The sequence below is a fragment of the Trichechus manatus genome, unplaced genomic scaffold (genome assembly GCF_000243295.1).
Source record: "Trichechus manatus latirostris isolate Lorelei unplaced genomic scaffold, TriManLat1.0 scaffold00057, whole genome shotgun sequence".
Taxonomy (NCBI): domain Eukaryota; kingdom Metazoa; phylum Chordata; class Mammalia; order Sirenia; family Trichechidae; genus Trichechus; species Trichechus manatus.
Window position 1 is genome coordinate 3,512,510 of NW_004443993.1, and position 24,159 is coordinate 3,536,668.

Consider the following 24,159-nt stretch of genomic DNA (forward strand, 5'->3'; position numbering starts at 1 on the left):
TCATGCTCTGATCACAATGTTTTTGATCAAACAATCAGGATTGGAAGAAGACTCATTAACAACCTGCGATATATACATGACTTAACCTTGCTTGCTGAAAGTGAAGAGGACCTGAAGCACTTACTGATAAAGATCAAAGACTTCAATATGGATTGCACCAGAAAATAAAAATCCTCACAACTAGACCAATAAGCAACACCATGTTAAACGGAGAAAATACTGAAGTTGTCAAGGATTTCATTTAACTTGGATGCACAATCAATACCCACGGAAGCAGCAATCAATAAATCAAACGACATATTGCCTTGGGCAAATCTGCTGCAAAAGACCTCTTTAAAGTATTAAAAAGCAAAGACATCACTTTGGGACTAAGGTACCCAAGCCGTGGTACTTTCAATTGCCTCGTATGCATGCAAAAGCTGGACAATGAATAAAGACCAAAAAAGAATTGATGCCTTTGCATTGTGGTGTTGGTGAAAAATATTGACTATACCATGGACTGCCAAAAGAATGAAAAAATCTGTCTTGGAAGAAGTACAACCAGAACATTCCTTAGAAGCAACGATGGCGAGACTCTGACTCACATACTTTGGACATGTTATTAGGAGGGACCAGTCCCTGGAGGACATCATGCTGGGTAAAGTAGAGAGTCAATGAAAAAGAGGAAGACCCTCAACTAGATGGATCGACACAGTGGCTCCAACAATGGGCTCAAGCATAACAACGAATTTGAGCATGGCGCAGGGCCTGGCAGTATTTTGTTTGGTCGTACACAGCATTGCTATGAGTCGGCACCAACTCGATAGCACATAATAACAACAACAGGTACTAAAAATACCCACATATTACACAGTACATAACATACTTCTGAATATCCTATTGGTTAGATAAGTTATCCAAAAGGAAATAAGATACATCAAGAACGAAGTCTGTATATATAATAAAAATACCATATACAAACCTTGTGTGATTAGGCTCAAGGTTTAGAGGAACATAAAAACTGAAACAAAAAGACTGGAAATTAATGAGCTGGGGGATCCATTTTCATGATAAAAGACTAACAAAGGTGATCTCATTCACTGGAAAATTCATTCTCTCCCAGTATGAATTTTCATCTGCACAAGAACTGAGGCTCCGTGGCTGAACGCATCTCCACTCTACGTCCACACGAATTATCTGCAGTGAGTTTTCACGTTTCCTGAAAGAGGAATCACAATAATTATATTTAAAAGTTTTAAAAGCATCTCAAGTTAGTACTCACATTTTATAAAAACTGAGGGATTACTGTAGACCAGAGTTTCTCCACCTCAACAATACTGACACTTTAGGGAGGATGATTCTCTGCTGTGGGGGGGGCTCCTGTGCGTTGTTTTGTTAGTTGCCGTGGATTCCAACTCAACGAGACCCCATGTGTGCAGAGCAGAACTACTTCAAAGGGTTTTCAAGGCTGTGACCTTTCAGAAGCAGATCACCAAGCCTGACTTCCAAGGCGCCTCTAGGTGGGTCTGAACCAGCAACTTTTTGGTTAGTAGTTGAGCACTTAACCGTTTGTACCACCCAAGGACTCTTTCCTGTGCATTGTGGGACTTTTAACAGCATCCTCAGGTCTTCCCACTAGGTATTAGTAGTACCTCCCCGCTAGCTGTAAGAACCAAAAATGTCTCCAGACATTACCCAATGTCTCCTGGACTACAAAATCGGCCCCTGTTGAGAAGCACTGTTGTAGACCAAGGATTGGCAAAGTTTTTCTGTAAAGGCCAGACAGCAAGTATTTCAGGCTTTGTGGGCCACATATGGTCTTGGTCACATTCTTCTTCTTTAAAAATAATAAAAAAATATTCCTAGTTTGTAGGCCATATAAAAACAGGCTATGGGCCAGTTTACTGGCCCCTGCTGTAGACCTTCTCACAGTCCTTTGTGTGTGTGTGTGTGTGTGTGTGTGTATATATATATATATATATATATATATATATATAGGTTTTTCTCTTCAGTGTGATTTCTGTCATGAGGAATACAGTGAGACCAGGAAAGGCTTCCCAGTCATTGCATTTACAGAGATTCTCCCTAGTGTGTGTACTCTTATATCCAAAAAGTGAGAGGTGGTGCTAAAAATATTTCCACGTTAAATACCAAGCAAGGGTTTCTCTCCATACGTCATTTTGATAAGAGCTGCATGTACACTGAAGGCTTCTCCACACCACAGATACACATTTTCTCCCCAGCATGAGTTCTCACAGGTCTCCTAAGTAGTGACAAACAACACATCTTCCCAGTTATTACACAAATTGGGTTTCTCCCAAGTTACATGTATTCTTTTTTGTCCAGTAAAGTGAGAGACCATAAAGGCTTTCCCGCCTCCCTTGTATCTACAAGGTTTCTTTCCAGCCTGAACTCTCATGTTTCTCTTAAAGAAAGTATGTTCACTGGAGCCTCTTCCACGCCGATGACACAAAGAGCTTCTCTCCCCGGTGCGTTTTCACATGACTCCTCAGGGATGAATGGTCACTGAAGGCTTTCCCGCAGGCAAGGCATTCGTACGGCTTCTCTCCAGTGTGTATTCTCCGGTGCACGTTAAGGTTAGAACCAATGCTGAAGGCTTTCCCACAATGATCACACTCATATGGTTTCTCTCCTGTGTGAGTTCTCATGTGCGTGTTAAGGGTGGACTGGTTTCTGAAGGCTTTTCCACACTGCCTGCATTCAACGCGTTTCTTTACAAGATGAATGCTCATATGCCTCCTTCGTGATAAATAATCACTGAAGACCTTCCCACAGGCGGTGCATTCATAGCGCCTCTCTTGGGTATGTATTTTCCTGTGCGCAGTGAGGTTTGAGCTTGCACTGAATGCTTTCCCACATAGATCGCACCCATACGGCTTCTCCCCAGTGTGAGAATTCATGTGTGTCTTAAGGATCGACTGGTTTCTGAAGGCTTTTCCACACTTGCTACAGATAACAGGTTTCTTGACAATATGAATTCGCATATGTTTCCTCCGTGATATGACATCACCAAAGACTTTCCCACACTCTTTACATTCATATGTTTTCACTACCATGTGGTTTTTCTTGTGCAAGTTAAAGTTAGATTTCCAGCGGAAGGCTTTGCCACACTGTGTACACTCATAGGGTTTCTCCCCAGTATGATTCCGGACATGTTCTTTAAGGTGTGAAGGGTGCTGGAAAGCTTTCCCACAGTCATGACATTCATAAGGCCTCTCTCCAGTGTGTGTCCTCTTGTGTGCAGTGAGGTGGCAGCTCCTGCCATAGGCCTTCCCACACTGGTCACACTCATAAGGCCTCTCCCCGGTATGAATTCGCATATGTATCTTCAGGGCAGACAGGGTGCGGAATGCATTTCCACACTGACTGCACTCAAAGGGCTTCTCTTTGGTGTGAGTTCGCACATGACTCCGAAGAGCTGAAGGATCATTGAAGGCTTTCCCACAGGCACTGCATTCATAGGGCTTCTCCCCGGTGTGTATCCTCCTGTGGCGTGTGAGGGAAGACCTTGTGGTGAAGGCTTTTTGGCACTGATGGCATTCATACATGTTTCTCCCACCATAAATGCCCATGTTTTGGGTGAGATGTGAGCCATCTTTGAAGGCTGCCCCATAGTCACGGAGGTGATAGGGCCTCTTCCCATTGCGACTTCCCATTTGCTGAGTAAGATGAGCCCCCACACTGAAGACATCAAAAAAGTGAGCATATTCAGTGGGTTTCTCACCAAGCCCAGTTCTTTCCTGTTGATTAAAGAGATAAAAGTGCTGAGTAAAGCATTTCCTATACTAATTACATTTCCAGGAATTCTCCCCCATATAAACCAATACGAATAGGAACAAAGCACATCATTATGACTAAAGATGTTATCATTTGCAGTGCAAATGTTCTCTTCCTGTTCCATTTGTGCTCTATCAGTTAGGACAGGTGAATGCTATGCCATACGGCTCCATTACACGTTATGTTTACAAGGCTTATTACGTATAGCATTTGGTAATCGTTCAAAACTGAATTGAGCCTATCGCTCAATATCTGAGACACGGTTATGGAGCTATTTACTTGGAGCTCTAAGTGAAGAAGTATGGGGCTAGGTTTAAGATATTCCCCTGAGCTGATAATATTGTCTCTGAGACAATGCTTCCTCCTGGGATATGTCATTTGCCTCAAGTGACTCGCCTGGCTCTTGAGCTGTTTTCTAACTTAAAGCAGCCCCAGTTTTCTCCTAATGCGGAAGATCAGGTATTATCCCAAGAAATTCTTACCGCTGTCACACCATTGGACAGTTCCTTCCCAAAAATATCTTCCAGAAGAATTGACCATTTTGTTTTAGATGGAATCTCCCAATCTGAAACAAAATGGAAAAATATTAACTTGCTAGAAAAAGAAAACACTGGGATGATGGTGAAAAATAGGTGGATTTTTTTTTTTTTAAAATATTAACCCTAAACATGGAAAAGTAATGTGAAAGGGGTACATGCACGCGCGCACGCTCGCAATCGCACGCGCACACACACACACACACAAGCAAAAATGAACTGTTAAGAATTTGGCTGTGTGAGACATATGTGTAATGATACGCATTGCCGTAAAGGTGATTCCAACTCATAGAGACCCTACAGGACAGAGCAGAAGTGAGATCTTTACAGAAGCAGATCACCAGGTCTTTTCTCTCATTGAACTGTAGACCTTTGGGTTAGCAGCCAAGCATTGAACCACTATGTAATGATAGGGGCAGAAATTTAACGCAATTCAGTAAGAAATAATTCTTCAAAGATTGGCACTGATATTAAAAGACAGTATGATCAGAAATGTCAACCATGAAAGAATGGGATAAAAACATCGAATTTAAACGATGAGGGGTACTTAGACCAGAGTACTTGTGAGAGAAGGCATGGGCAGTGAAAGAGTAAAAGGCAGTTTCTAATTTCCTGGTTGTTATTTCCTCGCCACGTACATCACCACAATCACGGCATAGAGCTGATACTCAAACGCACACGCCCATTTGACTGGTGCTCACCTGGACAGGTGCCTTGGTGAGATCCCCTCTCTTCCGTCCTCAGCAACTCTTCTTGCTCCAAGTGGGAGATGAGGCTGGGCTTGCCAAGCTGATATCCTACTCACAGGGAAAGACACGTGTTGAGGGAGGACTTTGCAGAGAACAACCACTTCCATTACACTGAAGTCAACACACGTTTAGTGAAGATGGACAAGTCTGATTTAGGCGCAGCAAAATGGTGGTGCCAAATTTCTAAAACAACACAGTAAAGGTCTTTCATAAAAAACAAAACACAAATGTCCACACATTTAGCCCTTCAAATGAATGGGGTTTCTTATCTCAGAAACCCCCATTCAAGTTCAGACACACAAGTGACAACCTCCAAAGTCCATGCAATGGACAGGACTCAATATTCATGGCGAGACACCATGAGGGCAGGGACCAGTCCTGCTTGTTCACAACTGTGTTTCCAATCCTAAAAAGGTCCTGGGTCACAGCAAGTGCTATAAGAAACCACTGAATTTGTGAACGGATAAATGAAGAAATGATGCCAGCCTTACCCACTGAAGTGAGGTTGCTATAGTTCTCCAGCATCACGTCTTTGTACAGCTTCCTCTGAGAAGAATCCAGCAAGGGCCACTCCTTCTCAGTAAAGTCCACAGCAACATCCTGGAAAGTCACCGACTCCTAAAACATCACACACATTCTGGGTCAGTGAGAAGGCAGCCTTTCGATGTTCACAGGAAATATAGCTGAGGCTGAAGACTGGGCATGAGAAACTCAATACGCAGGATTTTCAGACAGGGTTCTAGGGTCTCAGTTTTTACTCCAGAAGTCAGTCCTCAGAGTCTTCCCTTCCCCATGAGGTGATCTCGTCCTGTCTCATTGCTTCAGATGCACCTCTGACACAAGACCAAATCTCTCTCTCCACTTCTAGCCTGGTCTAAGAGCTTCTAGCTCCATCTCCAGGGTTGAGCATGGGCCTGAGCTTTCTGCAAGCACCTGGTACATATATCATTTCCTCTAATGTTCCCGACTCCAGAACAGCCTCACAACATTCCTTGGCTCTTTCACTTGTACCCTGATGAGGCGTCATTCAACCTGGATGAAGAACTGAAAGAAGTCCTCAGCATGCAGTAGTTGGGGCCTTCTAGGGCAGTGCCTCGCCTACCATCAAGAGCCCTGAGATCTTGGTGTACCTGGGACCGAGCCCTGGTGGGCATTTGAGGCTCCAGGTCATTGCAAGGAAACAGGTCCACACTCTGGGGACAGGAATGGTCTTCCGAAGAAAGAGGAATTTCTGAATCCTGGAGAAAAGCAGGGTCCAGGGTAGACACGGCTAGAGGAGAAGAGAGGATCCATGAGAACCAAAGCCTGCCCAACATCGCAACACTCACAAATCAGGAAATTGCCCCACACTAACCATGAGCATCCACACCCCCAAACACACACACAAATGTACACATATAAACATATACTCACAGAGACACGTGCGGAATGTTTTGTAAGACGTCAGAGCAGCCCTGCGCCACTCAAGGACAGAAAATAGGGCGATGAAGAAGTGATATATAGTCACAATTTATGGGTGAAGAAATTGAAGTTCTGAGAGGCAGAACTGTTACTTTGCTCATGCTTATTTAAAGTAATAAATGAGATAATGTCAAGTGACTCACCGTTTGCCCACCCTTCCTCACATACCAAGCACACATACTCCCTTCCTTTTCCCAAATCCACAAAGACCCCAAATGGAACACAAATCACCCGGGGGCCCCGTGGCTTTGCTCCTACCTCTCTCCAGTTCACCAAACCTTCCTAGGCAGCGCTCCCTACGGCTGCATGTCCCCTTTAGCTCAGTGACTCCTCTGTGCAACAGGGGTCACATAAGCTCAATTTCTGAGGGCATGTACTGACTCAAGAACATACCAAATGTGGAAGACAGATCTGGAGCTGCCATCCTGTGAAAATGCCAAGAAATCTGCCCAAGATCCAGGAAGTGGGAGATTCAGGAAGCTCCTCTTCTTACTCTCAGTCCTCTCCAAGCAGGCATCTGTAGTTAAAGTGAAAGAAAGAGTAACCAAAAAAATCCGTTACCATTAGTCAATTCCGACTCATAGAGACCCTACAGGACAAAGCAGAACTGCTCCACAGGGTTTCCAAGGAGGAAGCTGGTGGATTTGAACGGCCAACCTTTTGGTTAGCAGCCCAGCTCTTAACCATTGTGTCACCATGGCTCCTAAAAGAGTAACAGAGCTAGTCAAAGGCTTTCCATCTATCTGCATACTGAGGACAAGTCTTAGCTTTATGTTTTTCAGTATTTCCTCTTTTGAGCAGCAAGTTATCTATCTGGGACCTTCATTCTACCTACAAAAAAACCTCCAAGCGGAGTGGTGGGGGTCCCTGGCTTACCTCAACTAAGATTCAGGATTCACTCTTCCTAAGTGATTTGACAATTATGTTGAACTCCCTCACTCATTAAAAATTTTAGTCCAGACTTCTGTTCTTAATCCCTGCCATCATTTAGGATGCCCCTAGTATCCATGAGGAGGGTCCCATCTCCAATGCCCTCTGCCCCCTACACTCTACAACAGCCATACATGCCCTTTGCCACAGCACAGACTTTGTCATCACTGGAATCTGCTTTACCTCCCAGATAATGATTCAGAAATCTGCTCTCTGGAAAAACCTTCTTCATAGCCTTCTTTTCACATTAACTCTCCCACTGGAGAGGATCCCAGGCTACCCATGCTTCTACCATCTCACTTCCCAACACCCACCTCCTCTTCTCATTGCTCCACTTATCCAGCTCAGATTCATCACGATCTTCAACAAGTTATTCGGCCAAATTCCTTTGTCCCTCTGCCTATTATCACCCCTGTTAAACAAAACAAAACAAGTCCTGGATGATTCCAACCTGTTCCCTGAAGATACTTGGGAAGATCAGTTGGTCACTTGGTACCTTGAGAAACTCAAAGTCACTGACCTCGAAGGGGCATCTACACTAAGGAAAAGCATACTGGGCAATCCAATCGCCCTAAGACAATGTCAAAATCTTGCTAGGGTTTTTCTAAACCTCAAACATTCTTAGCAATGTCCTACTTCCAGCAAATAATCTTGCATTTCACTTCACAGTAATCATGACTTTAAAAGGCACTTTAGCAAAGAACAGGAAAATGAAACTTTAAAACAATTCCGTTCATGATCGCATAAAATATATCAAGTACCTAGGAATAAACCAAATGAAAGCTGTGCAAGACCTTGACGATACAAACTATAAAACACTGCTGAGAGAAATCTAAGACCTAAATAATTGGGAAGTGTTTCATACTCTTTATGTCCTGCCAAGGCAACCACGGCCATTTCTCTAACTTTAATTCCCATCTCTATCTCCTAACAATCAACATCCATGGAAGCAGCGGGCAAGAAATCAAATGGCACATTGCACTGGGCAAATCTGCTGCAAAAGACCTTAAACTGTTAAAAAGCAAAGATGTCACCTTAAAGTCTAAGGTGTGCCTGACCCAAGCAAGCCATGGTGTTTTCAATCACCTCATATGCACACGAAAGCTAGACGATGAATAAGGAAGACGTAAGAAGAACTGATGCCTTTGAATTGTGGTGTTGGCAAAGAATACTGAATACACCATGGACTGCTAAAAGAATGAACAAATCTATCTTGGAAGAAGTACAGCCAGAATGTGCCTTAGAAGCAAGGATGGCGAGACTACGTCACACACTTTGGACGTATTATTAGGTGGGATCAGCTCCTGGAGAAAGACATCATGCTTGGTAAAGTACAGGATCAGCTAAAGAGGAAGATCCTCAACGAAACAGACTGATACAGTGGCTGCAACAATGGGCTCGAGCATAACAACGATTGTGAGGATGGCATAGGACCAGGTAGTGTTTCATTCTGTTGTACATAAGGTCCCTATGAGATGGAACAGGCTCGACGGCACCTAACAACCATCTCCTAACACCCATGCTCCAGTATTAACCCCACATCTGAACTCCAGACATATTTCCACTGCCTGCTAACAGCCACCACTAAACATCCCACACAAACCTGTTCCTTCTCTAGAGTTTCCAGCCACAACAAACAGCACCGGTAGTCCTCCATTTATATAAAATCTGTTGCTGTTAGGTGCCATGAAGTCAATTTCAACTCATACTGACCCAATGTGAGAGAACAGAACTACCCCGTAGGGTCTCCTAGCCTGTAATCTTTATGGGAGCAGATTGCCAGGTCTTTCTCTCACAGAGCTGCTGGGTAGGTTTGAACTGCCAACCTTTAGGTTTGCAGCCAAGCGCTTAACCATTTCACCACTGGGGTTCCTTATATAAAATCTGGAACAAGAAAAATTAAACCATAGAAAGTAGATCAAAATAACATTTTTTAAAGAAATCAGCAAGCTAACTCTGAAATACGTGTGAAAAAGGCAAGGTCCAATCATAGTAAAGGCAATAATGAGGATAAACTAGGCTTGTACTATCTGAATTATTAAGATCTGTTATGAAGCTCTGAGTGATGCAAGACAAACCAACCACTGCAACAGAGACTCCACAAATCGACTCATTTGTACAGTTACCTGAATCGTAACACAGATGACAGAGTTCACGGTGGGGGAAGATGTATTTTCAAGAAATGATGCTAGAGAACTAGATAACCATATAGGGAAGACAAACTTGATCCCTAAACACAAAATATCCAAAAACCGATTCCACATGTTCTGTAGATCTAATCGTGAAAGGTAAAAACAATAAAGCTTTTAGAAAAAATCAATTGGAGATCAATCTTCATGACACTGGGGTAGGCAAAGATTTTATAGGCAGGACACTAAGCACTAATCATAAAAAGAAAAATGTTAAGCTGGACTACCTTAAGAGGATGAAAAGTCAAGCCATCATAACTCATATCAAAAATATGTAAGAACTCAAACAAAAAAGACAGACAACTCAATAGAAAAATGGGAAAAGAATATGGATAGGCACATCATAAAAACTAATGACCAAATGGCCAAAAAACATAGCAACGGTGATGAATTTCACTAGTTACTGGGGAAATGTAAAATTAAACCACAATGTCATACCACTATACACCCACCAAAAGAGGTAAAATGAAAATATGGTACCAAGTGTTGGTGAGGATGCCTATAGTGTAACTCTCATATATCTCAGCCCTATTTCTTAGAAATATGAAAAATCAAATGTAGTAATTTGTAAGTAAATTAGAAAAAAGCACTCTGGAGGACAACTTACAGAACTATGGGTGAAGTAATGCCTATAGTGTAACTCTCATGTACCTCTGGTGTCCACCACTTTAGAAAACTGTTTGGCAAGATCTACTAAAGCTGAACATACACTTAGCCTATGATCCAGTAATTTCACTCTTAAACATATACCCAACAGTTTGTTTACATATTTACACCAGAAGATATATAGGCAGTCCCAGGATTACAAACAAGTTCCATTCCTAAGGCTGTCTTTAAATCGAATTTGTACATAAGTCGGAACAGTTAGGTATAGTTCCTATCTAACATTAGTCAAATGTATGTCTCAGTATACAGTATACCTTTCTATGCATAAAAACTTTAAAGAAACACTTCCAGATACACAAAAACATCTTTAACATGATACAGTAATAATAATTTTGAATGCATGTCGCAAAGTAGTGCCCATTTGTTATTATGAACCACAGTACATATCTCGAATTTTTAATATAATCGGCTTTATGGGAATGGGTTCGTAACTACGGGTTGTATGTCAGAGGTTGGTAACCCAGGGACTGCCTGTATAAGAGAATGATCACAATAGCACTACTTAGTCCAAAACGAAAACTACCCAAATGTCCATCAAGAGTAGAAGGGATAAACCCGGTGTTACTTATCCACACAAAGGAATACTACACAATAATGACAATTAACTTTCCACTACTGCCATGTAACAATATCACTGAATCTCACACAATGTTGAGGAACCCAGACACAAACGTGTACATACTGAATTCATTTACATAAAATACAAAAACTGGCAAAACTAATCTACGTTGTTAGGAGTCAGGTTAGTGGTTACTATGGACACGACAGGGGTAGAGAATAGTGACTGACAAGGAACTCAAGAGGGCTTTTGATCTGAGAACTGGTTATGTGGTTAGGTTAAGACAAGGGATACAAAAATACATGCTTAGAAACAGAACCCACAATTTTACAGATTACTTAAAAATGAGGAGCAAACAACTTCCTTACGCTTCAGTTAAACAGTTACCAAACATCCCCCACGTGTCTGTCAGTCTTGTGAGGGCTTGTGTGTTGCTGTGATGCTGATGCTATGCCACTGGTATTCAAATACCAGCAGGGTCACCCACGACAGACTAGGTTTCAGCTGAGCTTCCAGACTGACAGGCTAAGAAGGACCCAGCAGTCTACTTTTGAAAAGAATTAGCCAGTGAAAACGTTATGAATAACCCATAGTACTGAAGGAAGAAGTCCAAGCTGCACTGAAGGCGTTGGGGAAAAACAAGGCTCCAGGAATTGATGGAATACCAATTGAGATGTTTCAACAAAGCGATGCAGCCCCAGATGTGCTCACTTGGCTATGTCAAAATGTTTGGAAGACAGCTAGCTACCCAGCCAACTGATTGGAAGGGATCCATATTTATGCCTATTCCCAAGAAAGGTGATCCAACCAAAATGTGGAAATTATTGAATATCATTAATATCATAAGTAAAATTTTGCTGAATATCATTCCAAAGTAGCTGCAGCAGTATATCGACAAGTAACTTCCAGAAATTCAGGCCAGATTCAGAAGAGGATGTGGAGCCAGGGATATCACTGTTGATGTCAGATGGATCATGGCTGAAAGCAGAGAATACCTTTATTTACCTGTGTTTTATTGACTATGCAAAGGCATCACATTGTGTGGATCATAACAAATTACGGATAACACTCAGAAGAATAGGAATTCCAGAACACTTAATTATGCTCATGAGGAACCTGTACATACATCAACAGGCAGTCGTTCAAACACAACAAGGGGATACTGTGTGGTTTTAAGTCAGGAAAGGTGTACGTCCAGGCTGTAACCTTTCATACCTATTCAATCTGCATGCTGAGCAAATAATCCAAGAAGCTGGACTACAAGAAGAAAGTAGCATCAGGATTGGAGGAAAACTCATTAACAACCTGCATTATGCAGATGACACAACCTTGCTTGCTAGAAGTGAAGAGGACTTGAAGCACTTACTGATGAAGATCCAAGACTACAGCCTTCAGTATGGATTACACCTCAACAAAAAAAAAAAATCTTCACAACTGGACCAATAAGCAACATCACGATAAACAGAGAAAAGATTAAAGTTGTCAAGGATTTCTTTTTACTTGGATCCACAATCAACACCCAGAGAAGCAGCAGTCAAGAAATCAAACGATGCACTGCATTGGGCAAATCTGCTGCAAAAGACCTCTACGAAGTGTTGAAAAGCAAAGATGTCACCTTGAAGACTAAGGTGCACCTGACCCAAGCCATGGTGTTTTCAATCACCTCATATGCATTCAAAAGCTGGACAACAAATAAGGAAGACTGAAGAATTGAGGCCTTTGAGTTGTGGTGTTGGCAAAGAATAATGAATATACCATATTCCAAAAGAACAAACAAATCCGTCTTGGAAGAAGCACAACCAGAATGCTCCTTAGAAGCAAGGACAGCGAGACTACATCTCACATACTGGGACATGTTATCAGGAGGGATTAGTCCCTGGAGAAGGACATCCTGCTTGGTAAAGTAGAAGGTCAGTGAAAAAGAGGAATACCCTCAATGAGATGGATTGACACAACGGCTGCAACAAAGGGCTCAAGCATAACAATGATTGTGAGGATGGCACAGGACTGGTGTGTACACAGGGTCCCTGAGTCAAAATCGACCTTATGGCACCTAACAACTACCAAACATCAGCCCTATTTCCTAGAAATATGAAAAATCAAATGTAATAATTTGCAAGTAAATCAGAAAACTTAAAAGCACTCTGGAGGACAACTTATAGAACTATGGGTGAAGTAATAGTAATGATAGTATTCCTGTCAGTTTTACACAGCCAGTAACCAGCACTGCTGTTGGTTGGACCCACAGGCCTGGCAGCGTGTTAGGCACTTTCTGCGTGGGGTCTCCCTTACTTCCCACAGCACACCTAAGAGATAGGCATTATTAGCACCATCAAAGAGATGTGGAAGTGGGCTCAGAGGATTTAAGAAACTTGTTGGAAAGTCACAAAGCAAATGGCAGGGGTGGGCACGGGACTCCAGTTTCTTTAACTGCAAAGCCTGAGCTCATTCACTCATGGAGGTTTGGGAGGGTGGGAATGGGACTGGTGGGAAGTGGCATTTATTTGATCAATATTACCTGAGTGAGAACAGTGAGGGTAAAACAGAATCAGATTACAGTGCCCATTCTCTGTCCAGCTGATGCAGTATACACCCCCAAAATATTAGTTCTTTTCCTTTTCCTCTTATGCAGTGTGAAAAAATACAAAAATAACGATCATCACTCTCATTCATTTCTAGATACCATCATACTTTTACCCCAATTGAGATTCTAGCATCAGACTACTTCTGAGGCTACAGAAGTTGACAAGGGCTCAAAGTCAGTGAAGCACGATGTGTCCACCCTCACCTCCCACTCAATCCTCAATGCTCAACAGGCTTCTGCCCAACTCCAACCTCCCTCCATTCTCTGAACTCTTCTTGCTACTACTAATACCAATAATACAAATAATAATACCAACAATAGAGGGAGTGCTTATGACATACAATGCATTCTCCTGATTGCTTTATAGGGTCACTCTCATTTAATCCTGACTACCACCCCAGGAGGTAAGCACTATCCTGAGGAAAATGAGGCACCAAGGGGATAGATCATTTGGCCAAGGTCACAGACAGGGACTGTGAACCCCACTGACCTGACTCCAGAGCCACGTGTGTCACCTCTCAAGGGGTCAGTGTCACCTACAAGTGACCTCCTTGACATCAAATCACCAAAGAGCTTCTTCCTGATCTTGTCTTGCTTGACCTCCATAACATATGACTCTGAGAGCACTACTAACCTCTCTCCCCCTCCTCCAGGGATTACCTCTGCTCTTTTAGGTTGTCCTCCTACATCTCTGGTTGTTTTGTTGTTTTTTTTTTTCCCAAAGATTCCGCTGGTAATCTTTCTTCATCTGCTTGACCCCTAAGGATCAGGGTTCTTCTGGTCCCTCTTAGCCTCCATCTCACACATGTTCACCCTCTGAAGTGTCCCCTACCCATACCCATAGTGTGCTGACATCCAGGTTCTTGGGTTAATAGGTCCTGCAACTGTTCTAGATCCTCCTGCTCTGCATCTAGCCACGGCCATTTAGACACTGAAGTATTTCTGCTCATCTGCACTTAGGGTCACCAATTCTTTGAGACCCTCATCCAGCACTGACAAACTCTGAAAGTGGTGTAGTCACTCAGATGAGGAAATGCCCAGAACCTCTGCTCTGCCTCTGGTTTGCATTACCTCAAAACTCTGAAGACTCCCAGGCCTGAAAGTGATTTGGGTGTTTTCTAAGTTCAAACCATCCATGCCCCTTTCCCCACATTAGGGTTGTGGAGGGTGGTGGGGCCAAGGCACAGTTATGGGCTGTGTCCCAACACCTGGGTTACCATCAATTTCACAGAACCTTCTGAGAGGATCCCAGACTGCCAAAATCCACAGACACCTCCCTTGTGAGTCTCCTAAAGTCCCTAGTCCTAGGGTAGGCCTTCTCAGTGTGCAGGTAAATCTAGGTCAATTCATTCATTACCTATTCATTCAATGTTTGTTTTCCTGTTATGTCAGGCACTGCTCCAGACACTGGAGATGCAACAGTGAACAAAATATCAGAAGTCAAAAATCCCTGCCCACCCTGAAAACAGTTCCACTTTTCAATTTCCACAAATCTTACCTCATTTTCATTGGAATCACTTTTTCCCTCATCAAGGACTGGACTAGGATGAGGCAAGCAAGTTTCTAGAGTGCAAATTTCAACAGACACTCTCCGTGTTGGCCAAGTAAAGGGCTGGCATGTGAGAGTACTTAGCTCACCCTAGATCCCAGCCCTGTTCCTCACAATTATACAAGATTTGACTCCTCCCTCAATTTTTTGTTTTGTTTTGTTCATAACAAATTTTACCCTTTAAAACTGTTCTCATATGATTCTCTTTTGTGGCCATAATTCATTCAATATTTAATTTTATCCCCATATTCAATCTTATGCCATTGTCTCTGAATAGCCAAAGTCTGCAAATCTGTAAATGCTATCAAGAGAATGATTCTTTTGTTACTTTTACTGATATTTCTACCCTTGCTAGAACTATTTTTACCAGTGTTATTCAAGTAAACATGGACAAAGTAACAAAGTTGAGAGAACTCAGATATTCCAGAAAAGTGTTATAACAGTAAACCAGTATTTCTATATACTCCCTACTATGTTTAAGCTTTCAACCAACTAGATGAAATGTCCCGGGGGCTAAATGGGCAGGGTAAGACTCCTGTTTTCAACGTGCAACCTGATTAAACCTTCCACTCAAAACTACTTAAACTGCAACATAGATAAACAGACATATTTTTAAACCACTGATGGCATAGCAATACATCAATACTGAACAGATTAAAAAGCTATAATTCTAAAAGGAAAACTATGATTGTTGAAATAAAATGGAAAAAATTAAAAAAAAAAACAACTAAATGAATAGTTTTAGCAGCAAATTACACATAGCTAAAAAGAGAATTTGTTTCCTAAGAGCAAAACCCAGTGTCCACAGACTAGCTACATCAACATCACCTGGGAAGCTCAGACTAGTTCTGATGCTCAGATCTCCTCCTAGTCCATTTAAATGGGAATCTTTGAGGTGGGCTGATAAATGCATGTTCTAACAAGCTCTACATGTGACTTTTATGAAGGCTGACGTTTGAAAACCACTGTTCTAGAAGATAAACATGAGTACAGCACAGAAAAACAGATGAAAAGTATGAAAGAGAGTTAAGAGCCATGGGAAGCAGAGGGAGAAGGACTGTATCATTTCAAAATGGAATTCCAAAAGGAAGAAGGGGCACAGGCAATTACTGCAAAATACAGTGGTTTTAAATTTTTCATTTCAGAGAGAAAACATACAGATTGAAGATAAATAAAAAGAAATCCACACTTAGATGGTGAAGGCAATATCTTAAGAACAGTCAAAGAAAAAAAGACATTTAAAGCAATGGTTCTCTAACTTGCAGAAGAATCTCCTGGAGGATTTTTTTTTTTTTTAAATAATCATTTATTTATTTTTGCTGTTGTTGAAAATATAGACAGAACTTACACCAATTCAACAATTTCTACATGTAGAATTCAGAGACATCGATTACATTCAAGTTGTACAACCATTCTTATCCCCCTTTTCTGAATTGTTCCTCCCCCATTAATATAAACTCACAGCCCCTAAGCTTCCTGAGGTTTTTTAAAACACACATCACAAACAATTCTCTCCAAAAATAAACAAAACAAGCAAACAAAAAACCTTACATTGCTGGGCTCCATCCCCAGAACCTCTGATTCAGTAGATCTGGGGTGGGTCTAAGAATGTACACTTTTAACAAGTTCCCAGATGATGCTAATGCTGCTGATCTGGAAATCACACTTTAAGAACAACTTTAAAGAAATGAACATTAGATTGACAGCTGACTTCTCACCAGCAACAATGGAAGCCAGAAGACAGCAGACTATCTTTATGGTTCTCGAATGACTGTCCACATATAATCCTACAATCACCCCAAAATACGAGAAATGGTCAATGATTTTGGGGCCTTTCCACCCACAGACAAAATAAATTCTAAAGGACATAATAAAGGGAGAAAGAAGTAAACTCAGAAGAAAATTCAGAGTGTAAGAAGCAAAGTAAAACACACATAGTGGCAAACGTGTGGGTATAACGAAACAAAAAAATAACTGCATAAAATAATCTCTTCTGAGGTTTAAAAAGATATGTGATAGAAAAACATGAAAATCAGGAGTGATAACATACCAGAATCCAAGCTTAATGAATGTTGTTTTTAGGTGCTGTCGAGTCAGTTCCGACTCATAGCAACACTACGTACACCAGAACAAAACGCTGTCTGGTCCTGTGCCATCCTCACAATCATTGCTATGTTTGAGCCCACTGTTGCAGCCACTGTGTCAATCCATCTCATTGAGGGTCTTCCTCTTTTTCACTGACCCTTTACTTAACCAAGTATGATGTCCTTCTCCAGAGACTGGTCTCTCTTAATAACATGTCCAAAGTAAGTGAGACGACGGGAAGTCTTGCCATCCTCACTTCTAAGGAGCATTCTGGCTGTACTTCTTCCAAGGCAGATTTGTTCATTCTTTTGGCAGCATAAGCATGGATAATTCTTATCTACTTATTCAGGATAACCACTAAAATAACAAATTTTAAATGTGTAGGGAACAAAGTGAAATGAGAAAAACATTCAAATCAAAAGAAGCTAGAGCATCTCAAAAGAATTGAAAGCATGGACTCAAGTAGCACACCAATGTTCATTGCAGCATTATTCACAATAGTCAAAAGGCAGAAATCAACAGATGAATGAATAAATAAAACATGGTATTCACATACAATAGAATACTATCCAGCCATAATGAGGAATAAAGGTCTGATACATGGTATGACATGCTACACATGGATGAACCTTGAAAACATTACACTGAGTGAAATAAATCAGACACAAAAGGACAAATATTTTATAACTCCACTTATATGAAATATCTAGAATAGGAAAATGCATAGAAACAAAAGTTTATTAGTGGTTACCAAGGGGTGGGGGAGCTACTCCTTAAGGGGCGCTAAGTTTCTGTTTGGATTAATGAAAAACTTTTGGAAATAGTCATGATGGCTGCACAATTTTATGTCACTGAGTTGCACACAATAATATTTTTTAAAAAGAAGCTAGGAAAACAAAAGAAATTAGACACAAAAATATTTATAAGATGTTCATGGACTAAATTCTTCAATTCAAATATAAATATTGTCACAATGAATTAAAAATAACCCAGTTATACGTTAAGTCAGTCACAAAAGGGCAAATACTATGATACCACTTACATGAGATGTGCAAATATATAGAAAGCAAAGTTCATTACTGGTTATCAGGGGTACAGGGAGAGGGAAGGGGGAGTTACTGTTTAGGGGGCACTGAAGTTATGTTAATGGTGGTGGAATAAGTTGGAAAAGGATAGTGACAATGGTGGCACATGAAGATTGTAATCAACACGACTGAATTATACATGTTAAAATTTAAAACTATTAGATTGGCAAATATTTTGTTATGCATATTTTTACCACAATAAAAAATACGGAGGTAATATAAGGAGAAAATTATCTAGTTATATGCTGTTTACAAGAGATATTAAAAACTTAAGGCTATAGTAAAGTTAGAAATAAAAAGAAGATACACACGGCAAACACTTATAAAAAAAGAAAGAAGAAAGCTAGTTCAACCATATTAGTATCAGACGGAATGGATTAAAGCAAAAAAGCTTAGTAGAAAAAAATGAGGTATTACATAATGACAACAGGTATAATTCAAGAGAAAGATGTATATACATTGTGACATAGCCTCAGAATGATACAATGTAAAACAAAAGAACAGAATTTCAAGGAAAAATGGAGGAGGCCACCACCAGCATTCTCCCTAATACAGTTCAAGCAGGCAATTCAGTAACTATATAGCAGACTGAATAACATTAATTAGCTGAACTGAAACAGCATTTCCTAACTTTAAAAATTCAACCACACATGGGGCCATAGGCACCTCTCAGAAAATGACATCAATCTTGGACCGCAGAGCAATGAAGTTAGTAATCGACGACCAAAAGAAAACCAGAAAAATATCACAGGAATGGAAATTAAAAGAAAAAATTCTAAATAACTCACATGTCAAAGCGGCCCTAATATCCGATAATATTCAAAACTGAAATATAATGAAAATACTACATTGCAATTCCTCAGAAAAGGAAAATTACAAGCAAATTTCATGCACAGATCCAAAAACACCAAACAAGATATTAGCAAACTGAACCCAAAATGACAATGGAGCATATACCATGTCCAAGTTAGTTACTCACCAATGCAAATTTATTTTAACATTAGAAAATCAATTGGTTTAATTCACCACCCTAGCAGATAATTAAGAAAATCATATTGTTTCACTCATTCAATGCACAAACAGTACTGAGAGCATATCACAGGCCAGACACCGTAAAAGGTACTTGAAATATATCAATAAACTGATATGAAAGTAGACGCTAAAAAGCCTACATATAATCTAGAATAGACAAATGCAGAAACAAAAGTTTGTAAGTGTTTAACAGGGGTTAGGGATACTGAGTTTCTGTTTGGGGTGATGAAAAACTTTTGGAACTAGACGGTGATGATGGTTGCATAGCATGATGAATGCAATTAATGCCACTGAAATGTGCATATAACAATGGTTAAAATGAAAATTTCTTGGTTTATATAGAGAGAGAGGGAGAGAGGGAAAGGGGGAGGGGGAGAGAGAGAGAGAGGGAGAGAGGGAGGGGGGAGAGAGAGGGAGGGGAGAGAGAGAGGGAGGAGAGAGAGGGGGAGAGAGAGACGTGGTGGTGCAATGGTTAATAGCTATGCCTGCTAACCAAAAGGCCAGCAGTTCAGATCCACCAGTCGCTCCTTGGAAAACCTATGGGGCAGTTCTACCCTGTCCTGTAGGGTCCTTATGAGTTGGAATTGACTCCACGGCAAAAGGGTTTTGGTTTTATATATATACATATGTATATACTTATTTTCATCCATTTGCCCTGGAGTCCATTCTGACTCATGGTGACCCCATGTGTGTCAGAGTAGAACTATATTCCACCGTTTTTTCAAGGACTGATTTTCAGAAGTGGATCACCCGGCCTTTCTTCCAAGGGCTCTGGGTAGACATGAACCTCCAATCTTTCAGTTAGCAATACTAACGGTTTGTACCATCCAGGGACTCCACAGACATATATTTTGCCACACTAATTTTTTTTTAAGTCTATATCTACACATGAGAAAAATTCCCATAAAGAGAGAAGGGAGCTTCCTTAACCTAAAAGACTATCTTTAAAAAAAAAAAAAAAAGAAAGAAAAGGTGTTTGGGGTGATGCAAATTTTTGGAAATGGATAGTGGTGATGGTAGCACAACATGGTGAATTTAATTAATGTCACTGGATTGTACACCTAAAAAATGAAAATGTCAGACTTTTTGTAATATATATTTTAACCCAAAAGGGTTGGGGCCTCCAACAAACATAAAAGTTAATTCTGTTTAGGATCAGAAAGAAAACAGGACTGCCTAAAGTTTCTAATCCAAACTCTAATCAATGATACAGGAAGTCCCTGCCAGTCCTGAAAGGATAGAAAATGTGTATGATGCAAAGGGAAAACATAAACATTTAGTTAATTTATACAGATGATAAAATTGTCTATGAAGAAAACCACAAAAATTAAAATAATTAATTATAGACTTCAGCCAGTTATCTGGACCCAAACTCAATATACAAAGCAGTTAGAAAGAGACATAATACTACTTCTGAGATAATACCATTTACATAGCAGCAGAACAAAATGCCTAGGAATAAATCAAACAATAAAACTTAAATCCTTTTTGCAGGTACTTATAAAACTTTATTGAAAGGCATTATAGAAGATGCAGATAAATGGAGATATAATTTGATTAGGAATTGCATGGCTCAATGGAAAAAACCGCCAATATTCCCAAAAGTCATATACTGATTAAACACAATCTGAAAACAAAATTCCAGTATGCAGAACTTCATAAACTGACTAAAAAAAATTTATATGAAAGAACAAAAGGCTAAGGAATGGTCATGCTCCTCCTGAAAAAGAATGGCTAGATGTACATAATCATCCACAAGATATTTAGAAATCTCTATATTACGAAATTACTGAAATTAGTAAGCTTTTGTACTCCTGTATTGTTGCAGGGATCAGCAAATTAACCAAGGTAAAAGAATGCCTTCGAATACATGGAAATGTAATTTATTACAGATGGCATTACACTTAGGAAAAACAAAGATGAACTTGAATCCTTATCAATACCATGCACAAAAAGCAACTGGAGGTGGATTAAGCACTTAAATGTGGAAACCAAAACTAAAATTAAAAAAAAAAAAAAACCGACAAAGTAGTTAAAACTGTTGATGTACATAAAGAATACACCCATTCATGCACTCACACACCCAAAAGAAAAATATTTTGACGTTACTTAAGGATGTTAACTATGCAGCCTCCATGACACAGAATGCCAATCCTGGGCCAACTCTTACACATGGGCACCATGACACTGTACAAAAAAGTTTATGGTAGCCTTGTTCACTAAGAGAAAAAGGCGTTAACACGCTAAATATCCATCTATAGCGGAATGGACAAGTAAGTTGTGGTACACGAGTTTTCACTGTGTGTAAGTGTACTAACGTGGATAAATTAAAAGGTACGTGAACAAATAAGGATGTCTCTGAAAATATTACAAGTATGATTCTATTCACAAATAATTACTAAAAGCAAGAAATATATTTTTGGGAGAACATATATAAGCGCCGAAATCCACAAGGAAATCATGAGGAAAGAGGAGCATGCAGATTGGAAGGAGTACACAGGTTTCTGGGATTTAATAATCTCTTGACCTTGTTTCTGAATTTGCTTTATTGTTGGCCTTTTAATTGTATATACACATGTTCATACCAAGTTCCCCGCCCCCCTTCATTTCCCAATTTAAAAAATGTGAACAGGAAGAATGGAAAGCACAAAATAAGATGGTAACAGCCAATGCAAAATATTAGTAATCACGATATTAATGGATTAACTCTCAAGTCTAACAGAATATTGACTTTTTAAAATCTAGTTATAGGCTATTTACACAAAAGTCACTAAAATAAATAAAATCAGTAACAAAAGAAGTGCACTGAAAAGTTAAGTTAAATAAAAGACATTCCGGGCAAATGCTAACAAAAATACCAGTATGCCTTTTTAACGTTAGATAAAATTGACCACAAAGCAAAAGGGTGGTTTATCCTTGCGGTCTCTAATTCCTGACCTCTCATTATCTCCTGAACTAACTTTGGCCAGGCTTTTCATGCTTCCAACCCAAAGGACTCAGCTTTCTGACCAGGTCACCAGAGCCTCACACGTCGCTAAAAGCAGTGGTCGAATTTGCGTTCTCGCATCAGCAGCTTTTCATACTGCTGATCGCAGCGTCTAAAACACACCCCTCGCCTGGCTGCCGGCTGCCCGGTCAGCCTTACTCCTCCCTGCCTCGGGGGCCTCTCGCGTCCTCAGGAACGCGGGAGGTGAGGGGTTAAGCGAGTCAAGCGGGGCTTACGCGACTGGGGGCAGGACCGGGGAAGCGGAGGTCCCAGAACCCGCCGCCGAAAGGCCGAGAAGTTCGTACGGAAGATCCCTGTTTACTGCAGGGATGAGGAGGAGTCCCCACCAGCGCCAACGAAGCTGTCGCGAACCACACTCCCTTGCCCATGTGTCTCGCGGCTACTGCCTCCCTAGACTAATGGCTTCCGCTTCACTTCCGCCTTCTATATCTCGCGGGATTTCATTGGCCGCCTCTGACCCGGAATCACGGGATGGAGAGGATTCTTGGAAATGCAGTTCTCACGATAGGACCTGCTTCGCGGCCATGCCCAGGTGGCGTCTGCTGAGCCAGAACGTTTCCCCAACTTCTAATTGCTCAAGTGCCCTGAGCTGAGTCCTCAGGCTTCTTCTCCTCCTATAAACCTTCTCTCTCTAAAAGAAAAAAAAAAACCATCAAGTGGATTCCGTCTCAAGCTTTAAGTACTACTATACACTAAGGACTCTAAAATTTCCATCCATGCTAGCCCACACGTTTACACTGAAGTCCAGGCTGCATATGAGACATTCTTCTCTAAGATATTTTATAGACCTTTTAAAACTCCGCAAATCAAACTTCAGACTCCACCTTCTCAATCTCAAAAAATAGCCACCCCATTTGTCTACTTGTCCAGTTTAAACCTTGGTGACAACCCTTGGCCCTTTTGTCTCCCCTTCCACTCCTCCACATATGATCCTTCAGCGAACTCTGTCATTTCTACCCAGAACCTGATACGGTTTCCAGAAATGTTTTTCTTGCTCCTGAGTCAAGAAAGATCTTCGCGGAACCTGGGAAAATCGGAGTTAACATGTTGTGGTCCTCTTGAAATAGCTGAGCCTGAAAGTTAGGAGGTCCAGTTCCGAGGGCATGAGGGACTTTACCTGGAGAAGATGAATATGAGGAAGTTCTTGCTGGCCTCCCCGCTGAGTTCTACTCCCGCTATGCCATGGAGGACACCTCCAGCAAATTTCGGATAAGCCTCGGTTTCTTCTATGTAAATGAGCCACCTCCAAGGGCTGTTGCAAGGCTCAATGGGGAACGCAGGTATCTGATCTTCTCCTCAGGAGAACAAATGGAGCTGGGACAACAAGAGATCAGGTCTCCTGGTGGCGGTACAATGGTCAGACCTGCCCTCCCTGGCACCTAGCAGGATGGAAGTTCAGGGCCAGGCATGCCCTTAGTGGGCATGCTTCTTGTGCCCTGCCCCAAGAAAATGGGTAGACTGGAGAACTCTGGGCCCTCAGCGGGCAAGACTAATGGTCCAACTGGAGAGTCCAACACATTTTTGGCCCCTGCAAGTACATATGTCGGAGAAGCTGGATTATATGAAAAAGAACCCAGCATCAGAATTAGAGGAAGGCTCATTAACAACCTGTGATATGCAGATGACAAAACTTTGCTTGCTGAAAGCAATTAGGACTTGAAGCACTTACTAATGCAGATCAAAGACTACAGCCTTCAGTATGGATTACACCTCAACATAAACAAAAATCCTCACAACTGGACCAATAAGCAACATCATGATAAACGGAGAAAAGATTGAAATTGGTACGGATTTCATTTTACTTGGATCCACAATCAACGCCCATGCAAGTAACAATCAAGAAATCAAATGATGTATTGCATTGGACAAATCTGTTGAAACAGACCTTTTAAAGTGTTGAAAAGCAAATATGTCACTTTGAGGGCTAAGGTGCTCCTGATGCAAAGCCAT

At 41.0% G+C, this 24,159-nt stretch overlaps 1 protein-coding gene across 3 annotated transcripts; it reads right to left on the reverse strand.

Moving 5' to 3' along the window:
• Window positions 1-1,037: 1,037 nt before the first annotated feature.
• Window positions 1,038-22,577, reverse strand: ZNF317 (zinc finger protein 317). 3 transcript variants are annotated; one of them, XR_002824453.1, is made up of 9 exons: window positions 22,425-22,577; window positions 7,768-7,865; window positions 6,917-7,040; window positions 6,193-6,332; window positions 5,554-5,680; window positions 5,015-5,110; window positions 4,260-4,342; window positions 2,131-3,740; window positions 1,038-1,198 (listed from the first exon to the last, which is right to left on the reverse strand). XR_002824453.1 is itself a non-coding variant. In XM_023733220.1 (8 exons), exons 3-8 carry the CDS (start codon window positions 6,945-6,947, stop codon window positions 2,421-2,423), a joined length of 1,797 nt encoding a protein of 598 aa, XP_023588988.1. In that variant the 5' UTR covers window positions 6,948-7,040; window positions 7,768-7,865; window positions 22,425-22,577; the 3' UTR covers window positions 1,504-2,420. The 3 variants fall into 3 exon arrangements, 2 of the variants coding, with proteins under 2 accessions (XP_023588988.1, XP_004378431.2); XM_023733220.1 differs by lacking the exon at window positions 1,038-1,198 and having other exon boundaries at window positions 1,504-3,740; XM_004378374.2 differs by lacking the exons at window positions 1,038-1,198; window positions 7,768-7,865 and having other exon boundaries at window positions 1,504-3,740.
• Between the last annotated feature and the right edge of the window lie 1,582 nt (window positions 22,578-24,159).

Bases quoted from the DNA above. Each gene is read 5' to 3' on its own strand.
- ZNF317 (XM_004378374.2), bottom strand. From the start codon at position 6,947: ATGGCAGCTCCAGATCTGTCTTCCACATTTG. The intron at 5,111-5,553 runs GTAAGGCTGGCA...CCCTGTGAGTAG, and splicing joins TAGCAACCTCACTTCAGTGG to GATATCAGCTTGGCAAGCCC. The intron at 4,343-5,014 runs GTGAGCACCAGT...ATTTTGTTTCAG, and splicing joins TCACCAAGGCACCTGTCCAG to ATTGGGAGATTCCATCTAAA.